General features: G+C 35.5%; 2 protein-coding genes across 3 annotated transcripts in view; one reads left to right on the plus strand and one right to left on the minus strand.

Annotated features, from left to right (window-relative positions):
- Positions 1–17460, plus strand: part of LOC123523039 (uncharacterized) — a 331093-nt gene that overhangs the window by 244674 nt on the left and 68959 nt on the right. The gene's annotated exons all lie outside the window — the stretch shown is intronic.
- On the minus strand, positions 1397–15881 carry LOC128558947 (uncharacterized). 2 transcript variants are annotated; one of them, XR_008371977.1, is made up of 2 exons: positions 13748–15876; positions 1397–3336 (listed from the first exon to the last, which is right to left on the minus strand). XR_008371977.1 is itself a non-coding variant. In XM_053549393.1 (2 exons), the coding sequence occupies exons 1-2, from the start codon at positions 15738–15740 to the stop codon at positions 3053–3055; spliced, it is 537 nt and encodes a 178-aa protein (XP_053405368.1). In that variant the 5' UTR covers positions 15741–15881; the 3' UTR covers positions 1397–3052. The 2 variants fall into 2 exon arrangements, 1 of the variants encoding a protein (XP_053405368.1); XM_053549393.1 differs by having other exon boundaries at positions 15488–15881.

Here is a 17460-nt window from a genome sequence, read left to right on the forward strand (position 1 = left end):
ATGGAACATTTATGCCAAGTTATTTTAAAATCCCTTGATGATTGACAGAGTTATGAACCGGATACGAAACAGACCCTGTTAACCTTTGACTGTTAAGTGTGACTTTGACCTTGGAGCTAGGGGTCTGGGTCTTGCGCATGACACATCGACTCATCATGGTAAACATTTACGTCAAGTTATTTCAAAATCTCTATCATCAGTATTTTAACATAAGGATTTTACTGATGAGTATTTAACTTCTTTATTTTAAAGTGAATTGAACCGTAAAATGGGTGGACGGATAGCTCAGTGGTTTGCACACTGGCCTTCCAATCCTGAGGTCGGGGTTCGATCCCCGGCAGTTACTCGGGAATTTTCAGAAACGCTTTTCAGTGTTTCCCACCCAGCTAGAGTTGTACTGGTCAGGAACCCAGGCAATCCTTGCGTGTATCAGTGATATATACTGGGCACGTTAAAGAACCAGGTTGTCTATTCGCAACGAGCTAGGCTAAGTTAGCCGGACAAGCCTGTATCTGATTTCTGATCTCTCTGTTGGGGCTTTGTCTCCCTCTGTCCCTCTGATCAGATCGCTCTGTGTCTGTACTAATAGAGGATGATTTCGCGCCCTGTGTGGCTGCAGTTGCTGTAAAGCGCCTTTGAACGTGTTTATCATGAAAAGGGCGCTATATAAATCTGGTATAATAATAATAAATAATAATAAAATGCTTATAGCACTGCGAACCACGCCTTATGCTCTCTAACATCCTGCACTCCAGATTCTTTCGATCCCCCCATCCCCTGCCCCTATCGTCCAGCCACGAGAGTAACACCCCTCCCTTTCTGTTATACACATAAACGATTCCACGCGTACTTCAGGCATCGGCATTAGAGGAAGACTATCAACAAACTGTCGACATGTGGCCAAGCTCATTGTGACATTATGAAGATTAATGATCCTCATACTCTTCATCTCAGAGGGAAATTTCATTATATTGTCAGTAAATGTAAAACCCCCTAAACTAAGGCGACGGATCTGGTTGCAATAATGGTAACAAGTTAATCACTTTGTCTGTTACTGTTTGAAATGATGGAGGTCTGACTGAACTGAGAGGACGCATATCATACACCAAAGAAAGATATGTTAATTTGTTAGCTGTACTAAGATAGTCAAATGTGTTCACTTAGTTCGAGTTGTGCAATGAGAAACAGGTAAATATTTTTAGGGTTGGAAGTGTTAAAGCGTGTCACATTGACATGTAAATCGCACTCCAGGTACTGAAGTTGTAGATGCTCGAATAAATCTACTTCCTGCTGGTGGTCATTACAAATGCAGCTCTCACAGCGTATACCGACACTCGCTATATGTTCAAGATAACAGTTACCTGATAGGAAAGTGCATAATAACGTTAAGTCTTCAGGTGTCATTGTAAATTTATTGATGCATAATACGACAAGATGTCTCATATCTGGCAGACCACTGACTACTGTCTTTTGTGCTTGGGTCTTATAACCGTTAAATGCTACATGTAGTGATTTCATTGTTGATTTATTATCTTCAGTGGCATCAAAGATATACTTCCTATCTTCAGCATCAATATTAGGAATATCTAGAATGTGAATTACTTCAAGTCGCCGACATTTCTGCAAATATTTCAATGCGTTCTTCAGTTACTTTTCCATTCCAAGTGCATCAAATCTAAACGAAACGACAATTTGAGGAGAAATGAAATCCTTTTCAAAATTTGTACAGAAACGATCGCAATTTGACGTACTCGTCACGAGAATGTCACTTACATAAAAGTTACATTGTATATGAGTTTGAGACGCTAGCATTTCTTCTTTACAGATATTTGATAAGATTTCTATTTTTCTATATTCATTAGATAGTTGTCTTCTGTACTTTAGGCTACGTTCGTCACTTGTTACAATATCGTATATATATTTTGAAATGTATTCAGCGATTTGAGGTTCTAAACCGCACAGCATGATGACTACTTACGGAAAAAATCTCTAATAAATTGCGAACAATGACCAGACAAATCTGCGTTTCTCGTAACTGCCAACGGCGCGATATGATCTGCAAAACGGATAGCAATATATATAGCAGCCACATATTCTTGAAATGACTTGTGAACAAATGCAATAATCGACCTTCTACTTCTACTTGCAGACAAACTGAGACATTTATCTTCTGACGGGATTCCCAATTTCAGACATTCGTCAACATGTTTTTACTTCATTTGATATGTTCAGTCGGTCAAAAGTAGAACTGTCAAAGGACAATGACGTTTCTTTCGTGTTATTGAACAATGTTTCATACGCTAGCTTTGATACGCCCTTAATGATATAACTATACGATTAACAGACTTCCGTTTCTACCAGATAACGAGGAAGTTCTACATTTTTCAGGTCTTCCGATTTCTTCATCGTTTCTGTGAATAGTGGATCGTCGGGGTATTTCGTAATGTTCTTGTCAAAGAAAAGGGTCAAGCATTTCTGTGTATAGGGCACAACTGGAGGTTCCACCACGAAGTGTGTCGTCAAACCAAAGGCAAATCAACTGTTGCAAAATAATCGTTTGTTGTAGACTTGTCGCTGATTTGCTTTCAAGCGCCTTTTCACAATCACTTGAAACTTTGTCTTTCTTGAACGCTTTGTTTAATACTGGCATCGTCTTTTTAATCATGGTTTTTACATATGTTTTATCATCAAACCCTTTAAGGACAATCTTTTTGTCGTATCAAATTATCGGTTATTCCTAACGATGCAATTTCCATGGTCGTGATGTCGTTATTACGGTATATTTCTTCAATGAGCCGCGTTCAGGGGGACATTTCGACGACGCTGGGGGAGCCCATTCATCAAGACCATCAAGAACAACGAGACAGGTTCGAGACTCACATTCAAGAAGCTTCTTAAGAGCAGGGTGCTCATACTTTTCTTTTAACATTTCTTTGATTTTCATCTTAGCTGTATAATGACGGAGAGGAAGGTGAAACAAGAATTTAAATTTCTTCATTTCCTTGATCCCACTGAACTCATCTTCAATACTTTGTCCTTCATCAGAATGTGCTTAACACCAATAATGTTCCAAACTTTTACAGAAACTGCTTTTACCTGACCCCGCTCCTCCGATAATAAAGATGGATTTTATAGACTTGCCGTCTTTTGTAAAGATATCTGACATTGATAGAACATCTGTTGCTTTCTCATTGAATTCATCTTTTGTTTCAATCATCATTCGAGGTCTAACGTACACATTTTTAAAGTCACACATATTACCTTCTGACTGAAGCGGAATTGCAGACATGTGCAATACATTTTCTCTGTAAAACTCTATCAACCTTGTCTGTAACTCTGTAAAGGTAAAACACAACTAAATAATTAACGTTAAAAAACATACACGTACATTGCAGATGGTAATTTTTGTGCACGATATTTTTATTTCCTCAAACGTAAGGTATTAGTGTTCAAAACATGAAATGAGATGTAAACATATTCAAGAGAAAACGGTTAATTTGTTCATAGACACACTGGAAAGAACAGCTGTCATAGGAGACAACGTGATTGACTATTTGGGTACCGGATAGTATCACACGGCATATCTGAGGATATTAAACCTATCATTGGAGTGATTAAAATACAATACTGTTTTCTGTGGAAAAGAAACATTTAATGTTCTGAATTAACTAGATACATTAAAACAAATAAAAGCAATTAGAGGTTCTGGGTTTAACGTTTTTCAACAGTATTTCAGTCATGTAACCTAACCAGTGTTCCTGGATTCTGTACCAGTACAAACCTGTTCTCCGCAAGTAACTGTCAACTTCCCGACATGAATCAGAGGTGGAGGACTAATGATATCAGACACAATGTCGTTTATCAAATAGTCACGGAGAACATACGGCCCGCCCGAGGATCGAACTCACGACCCCGCGATCCGTAGACCAACGCTCTACCTACTGAGCTAAGCGGGCGGGCGCAAAACCATCTATATACCATACAAGCATAACTCAGGTGAGCGATCTAGGGCCATTATGTCCATCTTGTTTTTAAGGTCTTTTCCTTTTTACGGGGTATTCCAAAAGTCTGGAGACAAATTGGCAATGTTTAAAACATTTATTCTGAAAAACCATTATCTACGCAATAGATTTGCTGACATTAATACAATATGCATAGGTTATTATTTTTTAAAGAATATATTTGTCAAAACGTGACAAAATCAGAATTTGACTCAGACTCTTAGTCCCTTTTAACGGCATTTAGATATTGAACTTACTGAAAAAGGAATAACACAAAAATAGTTGTAAATCAGTAAATTTTTATATCAAATGTATATAATAAGCTTTACTGGATCGGCTCAATTTATGTTTTCCATTTTGCATAAAACCATAATTTCGATACCACCATTCGAAAATAGATATTGGTAAAAAGTAGCAAAGCGCCGTTTTGTTTGGCAAAACGTCTGGACATCCTACAGTTTATAACATAGTCTCAATCAATTACTCTATATGTCTGTTTATTGGACTGCATATCATAAACGTTTTTAGAGTTAGATATCATCTGGATAAAATGTAGCGAATCTGTTTATTTTTTCAGTATTGTTAGTCGTACTTTAACAATAAATTGAGGATTAAACCTACATGATAATCAAAATTTTATGAAGCATTTAAGCAGTAAAGTTTGAGAAACTGTTAACATAATATTTAAAAAATTCTTTCAAGGAGTAACTGTTTAAGTACGTTTTTAATAAAATCTCCTACGTATAAAAATGTAGTCAACAGGATTCAGGAAGTTTATTACTCCATGTGAAATTGCCTAAGACCTCACGAGTTACTTCCCCTCCTTGGTATCTGTCCATAGTAGAGTCTAGTGATTGAAGACGATTTTAACAAGCGAAAAAATAATTTCAAGTACTTCAAACAGTTTATAGTTGCATGACAGTGATACGATAAAACATTTCAGTGTTTTGCTTACAATCTTATAGAGTTAACGAGGGCGTATAAATACATTAATGGCTCTTACTTTTGTAACTTAATTCAATAATAGAACATAACCGTTCATGCAAAGAAGTAAAAAAAAAAAGACAATAATAACATTAACACACTTATAGAAATACGTTTCAACGGAACTGTTTTAAAAAACTTTGTGAGATAAATGGGAAAAAATGCAGCAGGTTTCTTCATCAGTTTCTAATGTGTATTCTAACACGATCCGCAGCAATCACTATATAAACATAGAGCGAAAACACCTATACATGAAGTTTAGGATATAAGACGAAAACGATCCAATATGTAAAATACTGGACTGTCCGAAGCGCGTCAGCGCTGAGGACCGTCCAGTATTTTACATATTGGATCGTTTGAGACTTATATCTTACTTAAAACATTGTTTTTATGACTTAACAAATAAGAAATTATGTACGAACCATTGACGTAAAATATTCTTAAATTAAATTCGCTTTCTTATTCACTTAACCGCATTTGATAACAATTGCTATATGATTATGAAATACCCCGTATATCCTCATGACAAATTTTAGCACGTTTTTCTCATAATGCACGATTGCGTTTTTCTCGTGTTTCTCTTTTTTCTCGCTTTCGTAATACAGGACTTTAGTTAGCTCTGGATTCTCTTGATGCTTTTAATTGTGTTAACATACACGGAATAAACAGTAGTACACGAAAGGCGGCGGTGGTGAAAAGAAATTTTGTGACATTTTGGAAACAAAAACTGGATTTATTTCAATTTATGGCAAGAGTAAAGTGCTTCTTTTCTTTTTGTGTAAGCGTGTACAAGGAAACTTTCTAGGTGTTAAAATTTATAAGGGAATGGCGGATGAGGATAATATTTCACTGAAAGCGTAGATGGAATCGGACAGCTGGAGAACATGTGCACTGTATGAGAAATTGGGTGATTTGTTTACATGCCTGGCAATATACTGTTGTTGTGATTTATAAGTTCAGTGACAGTTTTTGTTGGGTTGTACATAATTTGTCCCAAAATCTTCAAATATAGTGCAAGAAGACTTACAGAACACACACTTTTGATATATTATCGGATACAGCTAATGGTAAGTCAAAACCCTTTTAAACTTGTGATATTATTTTCGTACCTGTTAATTGGTTAATATACGGCGCAAAGCGGTAAGACGGAAGCTGAAAACTAAGGAAAACTTGCTTTCGATATGAATCTTATTTGTGCACCCAAAACCACTCCTATTTAACAGTGTTTAAGTTATTATCACAACAGATGACGGTGCCTAAGGCACCCAAAATGAAAATATATTAAAGTCCCAACTGGATTACTGAAAAAAATATTTGAGCCGCGCCATGAGAAAAAACAAAGTAGTGTGTTTGCGACCAGCATGGATCCAGACGAGACTGCGCATCTGCGCAGTCTGGTCAGGATCCATGCTGGTCGCTTTCAAAGCCTATTGGAATTAGATAAATTGTTAGAGAACAGCACGCGAATGCGCAGAAAATGCGCGGATACGCAGGCTGGTCTGGATCCATCCTGGTCGCAAAGCCACTATATTGGTTTTCATATGGCACGGCTCATTTGATATCATTCACCTTGAATTTATTAGATATTTTATCACTTAAATCTCAGTCTTTCATTCGAAAATATAAAACGAAATTGTATATACAATAAAATTTTTTAAAGATAACGAGTCAAAACTAAGGTTTATGTAAGTACATATGTCCCTTATTTGCATTTTCTTCTAATAGGCAGTCTCACAGACTGAACAAATGTGAGCAAATGCTTCACACTGGCTGCGGACACACACAAAAAAATGATGGCAATCTATTATTTTATACGTGTTGTGCTGTAAACGTTTTTATTTTGAAAGGAACACTCTTTTTTGTATTTTTTTTTCAACACGAATAACGCCAAGGTTTTCAACGGAAAATTTAGGGTATTGGAAAAAAATGTTTTTTTCAGGATCCAGAATAGTCACTAAAATTAATAAGCATTATGCTCAAATAAACATGAACGGTAAATTCTTATGGTTAATGCTAAAAATTACTGTCAATACGCCTTTGCTGGCGTTTAAATGAACATTTAAAAACGTGTAGTATTGTTTTTATGCTCCTCGAAGGGCGAGCATAGTTGTCACTTAGTCCGCTCGTCGGTCCGTCCGTCTATCTGGAATATATCGAGGTTAACTTGAAAATTATTAATGGCATTTTATTGAAATTTCACATAATTATAGAGGTCATGTTAAGATAAAGAGCATTGTCAAAGAACCATAAATCTACCATACCTAGCTTTTGAATTATCTCCCTTTACTACACAAAAGAAGGCTTATTACTGACATTTCATTGAGACTTCATTTTTATACAAATAAGGCTTGTTCGGAGCTTTACTTTCATAAAGTATTAACGGCATTTCATTGACACTTGACAAATATGAAAGAGGCCATTGATGGGAATTGCAGTTTCAAAGAACCTTAACTCTACCTTACCTGGTTTTTGGAGTATCTCCCTCAAGCACATGCATTGGGGAGCATAATTCGGTTTTACCAATTCCTTGTTGCAACTAAAGTACTATTAAAAGGGTAGTTAAACGTGAAAAAGCACTACAAAATTATTATGGTTGTTTGTACTGTATTTAGCCTTTAAAGTTTCTAAGTTAAAGCAACCGTTTTGTTACATGTAGAGAACTTGAGTTTGTATGACTAGAAGGCCCTCCCTCGTCTCGAAATCTAGGAATTTACCACAGTGCAGCCTCAAAGAAATATCATGCTTGGTCTTATAAAACAGCTTTTTAGCAGAAAGGAATAAACTCTTGCACATTTTTTTAAAACTGGAAACGTAAACAATATTGACGAAATTGTTGCTCCAGCAAGTTGTCGTTTAGGAAGTAAAACTACGTCGACGCATGCAAAAAAAATGTATAAAGTTATTTTTAAACTTTTGCGATTTTGTCCATATTTATTAGGCATATATACATACAACTTAGTTTTTTATATTAATTTCCATTTCATTATTAGTTTTTTTGTTAAAATATTAGACTGCTTTCATTTGGTTTCACTGTCTTTATATGGATTTGATAATTGCTAAATATTGGACTTCACGAGTACATTGATTCTGTATATTAATCGTTTTTCTCGTGCAGTCCAATATTAAACTGAACAGTCCAATATTAAAATATTGGACTCCACGTGGGAAATATTGTACTGCGTTCCATTGAAAGCAGTCCAATATTAAAAATACAGTACTGCGAGTACAAAGGATTGACGTCATGACAGTGTTTTAATCTACGATAAAATATGGTTGGCTGTTACATTTCACTCCCGCCGATTGTGACATAAGAATTTCCACCTCTTTTTCCGATATGCAATCTAAAATGTCATTTTTCAGCGCTAACTTTTTTAATTACAAAGTATAAAAAGACTTTCTGAGACAAATAATTATATACTGGTATTTATTTGCACGCAAGAATCATTTTTCGCACCGTGGGAAAATGTTTCGCAGGAGAGCTACCGTAAAATAGTACTAACTTCCGGTTAATGAATGAAAACAATATCACGTGATTTCAACTATGAATGAACGTAAACATTGTAGTAATTTTGATCTGTATCTACTTTCTGTACGTCTGCAAAGCTTAAATCTAGCGAGAAATACATATTTATCAAATATCATCCTGTTTACAATGGCCCAGTACAAAACTGGCACAGTATGTAGTGTCAGGGGTTCTGAAGATGACTGGCAAGTAATTGGCTCACAGTATGATGGACTGGTAATGAAATATGTTGTCCAATCAAGGAATTCTGGTGAAGTTAGATGTTTGTTCAACTTTGAAGTTTTCGAAAAGTACACTTCCACATACAAAGAAATAAATGAATTCTTTAAAAATGCCACTGGGATTGGTCTTGATGAAAATTTGGACTTTCTTGATGATTAACTTGATGAAATAGAAATGGAAACTGTTAACTCTGCAATTAGTAGTTTAGAGCCAACCACTGCTGAGCCTGAACCTCAAGACTTAGAGCAGCCAAATAAAAGATTCAAGAGTGCTTCAGAATCATACATAACAAGATTAAAAGCTCAGAACACCGAGAGAACCACTGACAGCAGCACTAAATGGGCCGTTGGCTTATTAAAAGGTATCTACTGACTTCATTTGACAAAGGTGTTAAAAAATTGTTTCCAGTATCCCAACCTAGCCTAAATTTTTGGCCTGACCCTAAAAGTTTTATGGCTTTAAAGAATATTTGTATCAGGCTTTACATGATCCTAGATCTACTTTTCATTTCTACTTTCACTTTCAGTTTGAAATGTATTCCATTTTTTTAAATTAAATTTTTGCAGCACTTTCACCCCCCCCCCCCCCCCCCCCCCCCCCCCCCCCCCAGACTTCCTGAATAACCAATATGTTATGTTAGACAATAGTATAAACATTAGTCTCACTTGAGATACAAACTACAGGTGTCATATATAGGCCTAGCTTATTCCTGTTTTTAAATGTTGCAGGTTTGTAATATATCATAACTTGAGACAGGACTATATAAAAACTATTTTTTGACACAAGCATGGTAACAAAATATATTTTTGAAACAGAAGTTTGAAAATCTGTATGACAGTATAATAGCATTTTATGATGGGAAATTTCCAATCAGTAGAATATACATTTGTATATTGAAGCTTTTCCTTCTTTTTCTGTACACTTCTGTATATTGTAGATCTAAATAGAGACAGAATATGAAATTCCTCAATAAAATGCTAAAATATGTTGTTGTTTTTTGGAAAATCATTATGAAAGAGAAAGCTATTTCAGTTGTAAGGCATCCCTGAAATGTCACAGATTTTGATAATGGTTTTAAATGTTCATTGTCAATGCATATGTTTCAAAGTATGCTATTTAATTTTATATGTTTATATATTTTATATGTGGTTTATATAATACACACCCACACACAATTTTTTTAAGATTCTTGTAGATATCAAAATATGTAGCTAATAATTATAAACTGGTGTACATGCACCCAATAACCATTGATCTTGTATACCTAAGGCTCAGACTTAGTGTTTAAGATTTTCTATATTATCAAAATCTTTGTGTAATTTAAAGATTGATATTCCTTCTTATAAATGGAATAAGGTATATTTAAACCTGGTTACAGAGCAATTTTATATAATTTATATCAGGTCACAGCCTGCTGATGAAGATCCTCAGCTTATACAGAGATCAGGCTTGAGTTATGTGCTGATTCAAAAGATGCTAATGACAGTGGATAATCCATTCTGAGTTGTTCTAGGACCATTCACCAACGTTTCAAAACACTGATGGAACTGAAGGCAGTACATGTACTGGTGTCTGGCCTGTGATTTCAAGTATAGTATGTATTGACTAAGTTAGTCTCAATGTTTCCTAAATTTGCAAACTCTATTATAATTCAAACCATGCTAGATTTTAATTTTACTCAAAAGGAAATAAAGGAGAACAATAAATAAAATCATTCATGCTTGCAAAATATACAGAAACCAAATTGATACCCTGAATGGAGGCACTTCATTTACAAACATTTGAAATGGATCAGTCTGATTTTGACCAAGTATTGGTTTTGGTTTGAAACTTTCACTTATGATAATTTGCATGCCTAGCTCAGAATATAAAGCACTAGACTATGAATCAAGAAAAGTTGTAAGTTTGATCCTTTGGCTATGCATGCAATATCTTTAACAGTTTGAGAGAAGAACATGTCTGAAGTCATTTGTCCAACATTTCTTACTCATTTACAATGAGAAGTTGTCTGTGAGCACAAGTCATTTCTAGTAAAGAATGCAGGAACACTTGATATGTTAACTGAACACCATTACATGACTGAAATACTATGGCAAAATTGAATCATATTGAAACAAGAAACAAAAAGAGGGAAATTTCGCTCCATAAATGCATAACAAAAATAAAATTTGTGATAGTGTACTGTATATAACATAGAAAAAACAGTTCCTTTTCAGATTGATGTACTTCCTCCTGATGTATCTCCTTGAATACAGTATATCTGCCATGTGAAAGGAACAAGCTGCAAGATATACTGTGGAAGTGGGGGCCTATGTAAAAAACATTTTATTTAAAGAATATAAGAAATCTGACACTAAACTACTGAAAAGGTGCACAGGGGACATTTTTGTGTGTATAGACTTTCATCAAGATTCTGAGAAAGTTGTTTTATTAAACAAAAATAGTCATATTGTGTCTTCAAAGCTGAAAAGATTAAGATGTTAGGAAAACATTAGGACTCAAGAAAAGTAATGGGGTTATGAAACTGTAGTGTTCAACATTTAAATTGTTTGGTTTTTTTTCACTACATTTTGTGAAGAGGGTTCCATCACATGATGTGACATATTGGTAAGAATGAGATGTAGTTTATGAAAAAAATTATTTTGCTTTAAATGTGCAGACTTTAAGTTACATAAAAAAATCAAAGCTGTAACAATAAAGCTTGATTAAAAAAAAAGCACTGTTGAAAACTAGCCTTAATGTAAATGTCACACTTTTTTGGGTGCACAGGGGACACAATTAGCTATATAATTTAATATAACTTTAACCCTTAGGCCCTTGCTAAATTTCTATAATGAACTTGTCCGTTTTACAATTTGGACAGTATTATTAAGTGGCATGGGTGAAATGTTACTGAAAATATTAGATCAGTTTTTATTGATTAACTCCCTTTTTGGCTTGTGCAGTATAAAGTCATGTGCATCATTGAAAGTATATGTAGTAGTTTTCTAACCAACTGATAAACATTCTATTTTTGGAAAGTTTGTTGCATAAAGTTAAAGGAGGTTTTTTTGTATGAAATTTACATGGTGTAGGCCTTTAAGCTGTTTACTTTAAAACCACCTTGTATTTTTGATAATTTGTTATGTAATTAAGTCATTTCTAATGTTTTCTCTTTTAATTGACCCTGAGTGGCAGTTCTTGTTAACTACAAAACCATCTACTATTATTGGTTAACTAATTATTCGAATAGTGAGCATTTTAACATTGTTTCATCACAATGCACTCCTTTATGGGAATAGGGAGGCAATAGAACATTTAACTATTAAACTATTTATTAAACTATGTCATTTGAATGAAAACAGCCTTAGACACACCTGAAAATCAGATAATTTTGAAAATGCATGCAAAGTTTTAAAAAAGTTTTTGGATTTAAGTTATAACATTTTCTTATTTTTATCTTCAGTTGGTTATAAATGCAACTGATTGTTTTTATCAACATCTGTTGTCAGATGTGTTTTTTTTTTCGTCCCAGTTAAATTTTGTGACCCATACAGTGTTTCCAGTAAGAGAAACACCATCAACTTGAGTCAACAACATAGCTTTTAACATGTGAACAAAAGTTAATTATAAACATTTTCAAAGGAACATAGTAAACTGGAACAGTAAATGAAAACTATAAAAGAAATGAAAACCTGTACACTTTGGCATTTCATAGTTCTTTTTAAAAAAAATCAAATTCATCTGAGAAGAAAATGTCAGTGAAATATAAAATTTTACTTAAAATTATTGTTGTAAATCATACTGAAATCTAACAACTTACTGGTAATATAAATTTTATCAATAGCAAAGAGTTAAGATTTTCTGATATTTTTGGAAAGATTTGAAAAACATTGTACTTTAAATGTTCAACCAATATTTTAGATAAAATTATGAAATGCCATATTTATTTATAAATGAATAAAACTGTTGTCAACTTACTAGTATAAAAATTTCTGTTAACTTTAATAAATTATTAGAACTTAGATATTTTTCATTGTCTTTGCGTCCATCAGTTTTTCTGCTTACTCAATTACATCATGCTATTTGCCACTTGCTAAATGTGAAATATCTATAGTATAGATGTTAATAGTTAACAGCACTGCAAAATGCAGAACAAAATATTTCCAAATGCTTATTAATGAGTGATTACTTAACAAGCTGGTGTATAGAGCCGTATGTAACATCATGCCATTATGTAATAACTTTTATCACTTGACATGGCCAGAGACTGAATCTACAATATCGCACTGAAGTGGTGGGCCATCTACCACTTGGCTACTGAGGCCTATGAGGCAACAGGACTTGATTACTACAAAGTGGAGATTTTGTTTAAGCAGTAGGTTAGCTTAGTTGGTAGAGTACTAGTACTGTATGAGAGGGTCCCCAAGATTGAGCCCTACAGTAGACTGACTGCACAATTTACTCAATCTGTTCAATTAACTAGGTGCACAACATAGGACTGCGACTGTTTTATAAACTAGAGGACGACTTTTATATAGCAGGGGAGTTTATTATGGTATAGGACTTGATTACCACAAAGGGGAAATTGTTTCAGCAGCTGGTTAGTTCAGTTGATAGTGCGCACACCCTGTAAACAAGGAGTCCCGGCTTTGAGCCTGACACTAACTGCTCATCTTTATCACCCCTTGATAATAACCCCCAAGTTGTGAAACGAAATTTCACAATTTTGTTGTGCGCTAAGAATAAGGACTTCTGGGGAAGTTACTGGACAAGTCAATGTATCTCGGTACGAGCGTTTTTGGTACGAAACATAGGCACAGTAAAACGTCTACCGTACTTAATAAATATTGTCTTCAAAGTTGTGTAGCATTCAAGACGAGAAAGACACATTTTAGAAACAGTAAAAAGGTTTGAAAATGTTGTTCTTGTGGTAAATTAATTGCTGCATGTGTTTTAAAAGTGTAAACAGTGTCCCTAGCAACAATCGGCCATTTTAGTTTTACTTGGATTACTTCCCTTGAAATTAAGAAATTACCGTCTCTGACGAAGTTTGTTGTCATCCATGTCATGCTGGTGAACTCAACGTGAAACTGGCACCGACTTCGGCGGCGGCGTATATTGTATCGTCGAAAAGTCGCCATTTTGTTTCTTTGAGAAAAGCACTGAGACAGCCCAACCCTTGACTCAAGAAATCTGAGAAAAATCTCAGTGCGGAAGTTGAGATTTTATTGAGAGATTTTTAGTGCAAGCCAATCTGAGAAAAATCTCAAGCTGAGATTCAAAGTTGAGATTTTTCTCAGACTTGGGCTGAGATTTTGACTTGAGAACGTTAGTGAAAGCGGGGCCTGAACTTAACAAATTGTACATTTCCCTTAGTAAATTGTACATTTCCAAGTTCATGCAACGTATCCAACTCTTCTTGCTTCATCTTCGTAATCCCCTGGAATGTGATTCCACTCGGGGAGATGGCAACATCACCAATAAAGTCTTTTGCTGAAACTGTCATCGGAGTCCAGCTTTTTTTAAGTCTGGAGTCAATATGTGAACGATGGCCGAGCCGCATTCAGAAACAAATAAATTCTTGTTGTAAACACATATGTGCAACGGCTTTTTTATACTCCTACAAACTCCTTGAACACATCCGTTTAAGTTAATTCTTGCTACTGAATTCGACACAGGGTCGGTTACAAAAATATTCTTGTCTTCATCCACAGCGACATAAGCGGGTCCCTTAAGCTGCACAGATGTTGTATTCAAAGGAATATCTTTGATCACCTCTCTGACAACACTTATTATTTTTATACCTGCAAGATTTGAAAATGTCACCGCTAACTTATCATTAACGGCTGCTATACCCCTGCAGTTGCCTGGTGCTGATATCTGATGGACGTCTTGAATCTTGTTGTCAATGTACAGAAATTTAATTTTCTTCTCGTGTGGCAGTGTGACTGCAACGATATTTTCGCTCGTTCTCGTCATATCCCATGGGCCCGTAGAAACCTTTAGCTGTCCTTTTTTAGTGAAGTTACAGTCATAGAGGACTACCAGACACCGTTGATAATCGGTCGCAACGACGCTTGTTAATCGCATTTCTATGAGTGTTGAAATGCCGACTTGTTCATAACTGCTTTTTGAGTCGGCCTGCATATCTTTTTTAAATTCGCAGATCTCAAGTTGGCCCAAAGAGTCTTCTCTGACCGCAAGAGAATTTGATAGCATATTCGGAAACAGCTGAAATGATCTTATTTTCGTGTCTGCCTTTATTGTCAGAATAGCTGATTTCATTTCTCTTATCTTCACAGCAGTTTTCACTGTCGCTATGAACAATTGTTTTTGTTGCTTCGTCACTTCAAGAAGGTCAAGGTCAGACTTTATCTCTTCAAGTGCATCAAGTGTAGCAGTGCATGAGTCATTCAGTTTTTTCATTTTTAAGCTATCTTCGTTTAGCATTTTTGTTGATTCTTTCTCAATGTTTTGTTCCAGTTTGTCAAACTGTTTGTTTATAATCTCCTTCGTTGCCTCACCTCTGTCAGGTCGGTTGCATTGCAGCGTCTGCTTAACATATCTTTTTCTTGGATTCTCCTTTTCTGTGTTTTAAGTAATTGCTCCATTTCTTTCAGTTCCTTTTTTACTTCATTATATAATGCAGCTTTATCTATATCGTTCGTAAAATCTGTAATTGCTTGCAAAGAAATACATGTGCGATGCACGGTTGCGATACAGGTATGACAGCCCAAAGCCTGGTGACCTTTACAATAAAAGTTTATTGTCTCACCTTTGTGTTTTGCACAATCTTCTGAGAGCGAGGTTGAAGCTTTTCTTTCTGGCATCTCATGCTGTAATAACACTTTGTGATGTTTCGTCGGCTTCGTGACACAGTGGTAACTGGAACAGTCAAAACACAGATAGTCCTGACAATCAATGCAGAACGCGATTGCAGGTTTTTGTATCCCATCTGCTTCGCAAGCTTCACATTTTAGATTTTTATTTGCCTTTTTAACACCCTTAGTATTCTCCGCATTTTCCATACTTAATTCAAAAGTGTTTATTTAAAAACTAGTTTCATCCTTTCCTCTTCATATTAATTAACGTTTGTGTTTTGTGTGTAATCTGTGTAAAGTGAGCAAAGCGAAATGAGATATTTTCCACCGCTTGAAAATCGCGCGCATATTTTAACGGTTATTATCGCTTTGCGCATTAAGGTAGCAGAGAACCATACATTATTTTAGTAATGTTCGACATTAAGATATTTCTGTTAATGCCATTTATACAAAACTCTTATATCCAGAAAAAAACTTCCAAAGTTAATTACCTTGAAAATATACATTAAGCATTTACAATAGGTTGAGTGGTAACATTTAATGGTAACAATCTTGTGGTCCGGGAATAGATTCCCGATCCGGAAACCTGAAATTCCCGAGACGCTCTTGTATGTCTTTCACCCAAACATGATGCCAGCACTGGTTCGTCACAGGAAAGAGTGATTCGCGCGTATCTTTGCTTTACATAAAGAATGTTAAAGAACCAATGAAGAAGGGTTAAAATTTTTGTTTAACTTAATCCATCCGTAACTTGCATATTGACCTAGAGCAAAGGCATAGTAAGATCAAAGATTGTAAATGCACCGCTTCATATCAACTTACTTTATTTTTTGTAGTTCAAACATTTACAGGAAAAGAATGTACAAGAAACATATGTCCTTAATACTAGTAATCAGTATAATACATAGTGAAGGTTTATCAAACGCCGCCAAAATTAATAGGCAGGATAGGCAGGCATTTTTTTTTAAAAAGGAACTAGAATCTATAGAATTTTCTTTTTCTGTGGCGTTTAACATCACACTGGTACAATGATAGGTCATACGGCGGCTCGCCAGCTTTTGATGGTGGAAGAAGACCCTGGGTGCCCCTCCAAGCATTATTTCAGCCATGGGTGAGCATCTGACCTTCCGTAAGCCAGCTGGATGGCTTCCTCACATGAAAGAATATACACGCCAAGCGAGGTTTTGAACCAACAGCGTTTAGGGGCGAGTGGCTTTAACCACTCGACTACTGAGGCCCCTTAACGTAATAGCACATGAGCCGCGCCATGAGAAAACCAACATAGCGGTTTTGCTACCAGCATTGATCCAGACCAGCCTTTGCATCCGCGCAGTCTGGTCAGGATCCATGCTGTTCGCTTTCAAAGCCTATTGCAATTAGAGAAACTGTGAGCGAACAGCATGGATCCTGACCAGACTGCGCGGATGCGCAGGCTGGTCTGTATCCATGCTGGTCGCAAAGCCACTATGTTGGTTTTCTCATGGCGCGGCTCATAAATTCATGAGAGGATTTATTACAGAGTCAGTTTTAAAGCGAAAAAATATGTATCATTCGGCTTTAGTTAGGTAGGCTAGGTTTACTCTAAACAAGCAATCAAGGGCTTTCACATACCTTAATTAACAGAGACGCATTTCAGATTACATCCTCTTGGGGTCGTTTTACAGAACACGTGTCGCTCTTATAATTGCTGACAAGTATCGAGTTTGGTTTCGAGGTCAGCGATGTTTTTTTTACTTTTAATAATGGAATGGTCTATTATTGAGGTAGTGTTATTAAGTACGGTAGTGGTTCTTACCTCAGTAAGGCAAGGTAAATCATGAACAGAACAGAACATAATATTTATTTAGATTTAAACATTACAGCCTTATATCATCTGTCTCTATAAAATATTAACAAATGGCATGCAAACACAAAATGAATGGCAAGT

This window comes from Mercenaria mercenaria, chromosome 8 (genome assembly GCF_021730395.1).
Source record: "Mercenaria mercenaria strain notata chromosome 8, MADL_Memer_1, whole genome shotgun sequence".
Taxonomy (NCBI): Eukaryota; Metazoa; Mollusca; class Bivalvia; order Venerida; family Veneridae; genus Mercenaria; species Mercenaria mercenaria.

Coding starts and splice junctions, on each gene's coding strand:
- LOC128558947 (XM_053549393.1), bottom strand. CDS start 15,740: ATGGAAAATGCGGAGAATACTAAGGGTGTTAAAAAGGCAAATAAAAAT. Junction 3,337..15,487: donor AGATTGTGCAAAACACAAAG/GTGAGACAATAA, acceptor TTACCTTTACAG/AGTTACAGACAAGGTTGATA.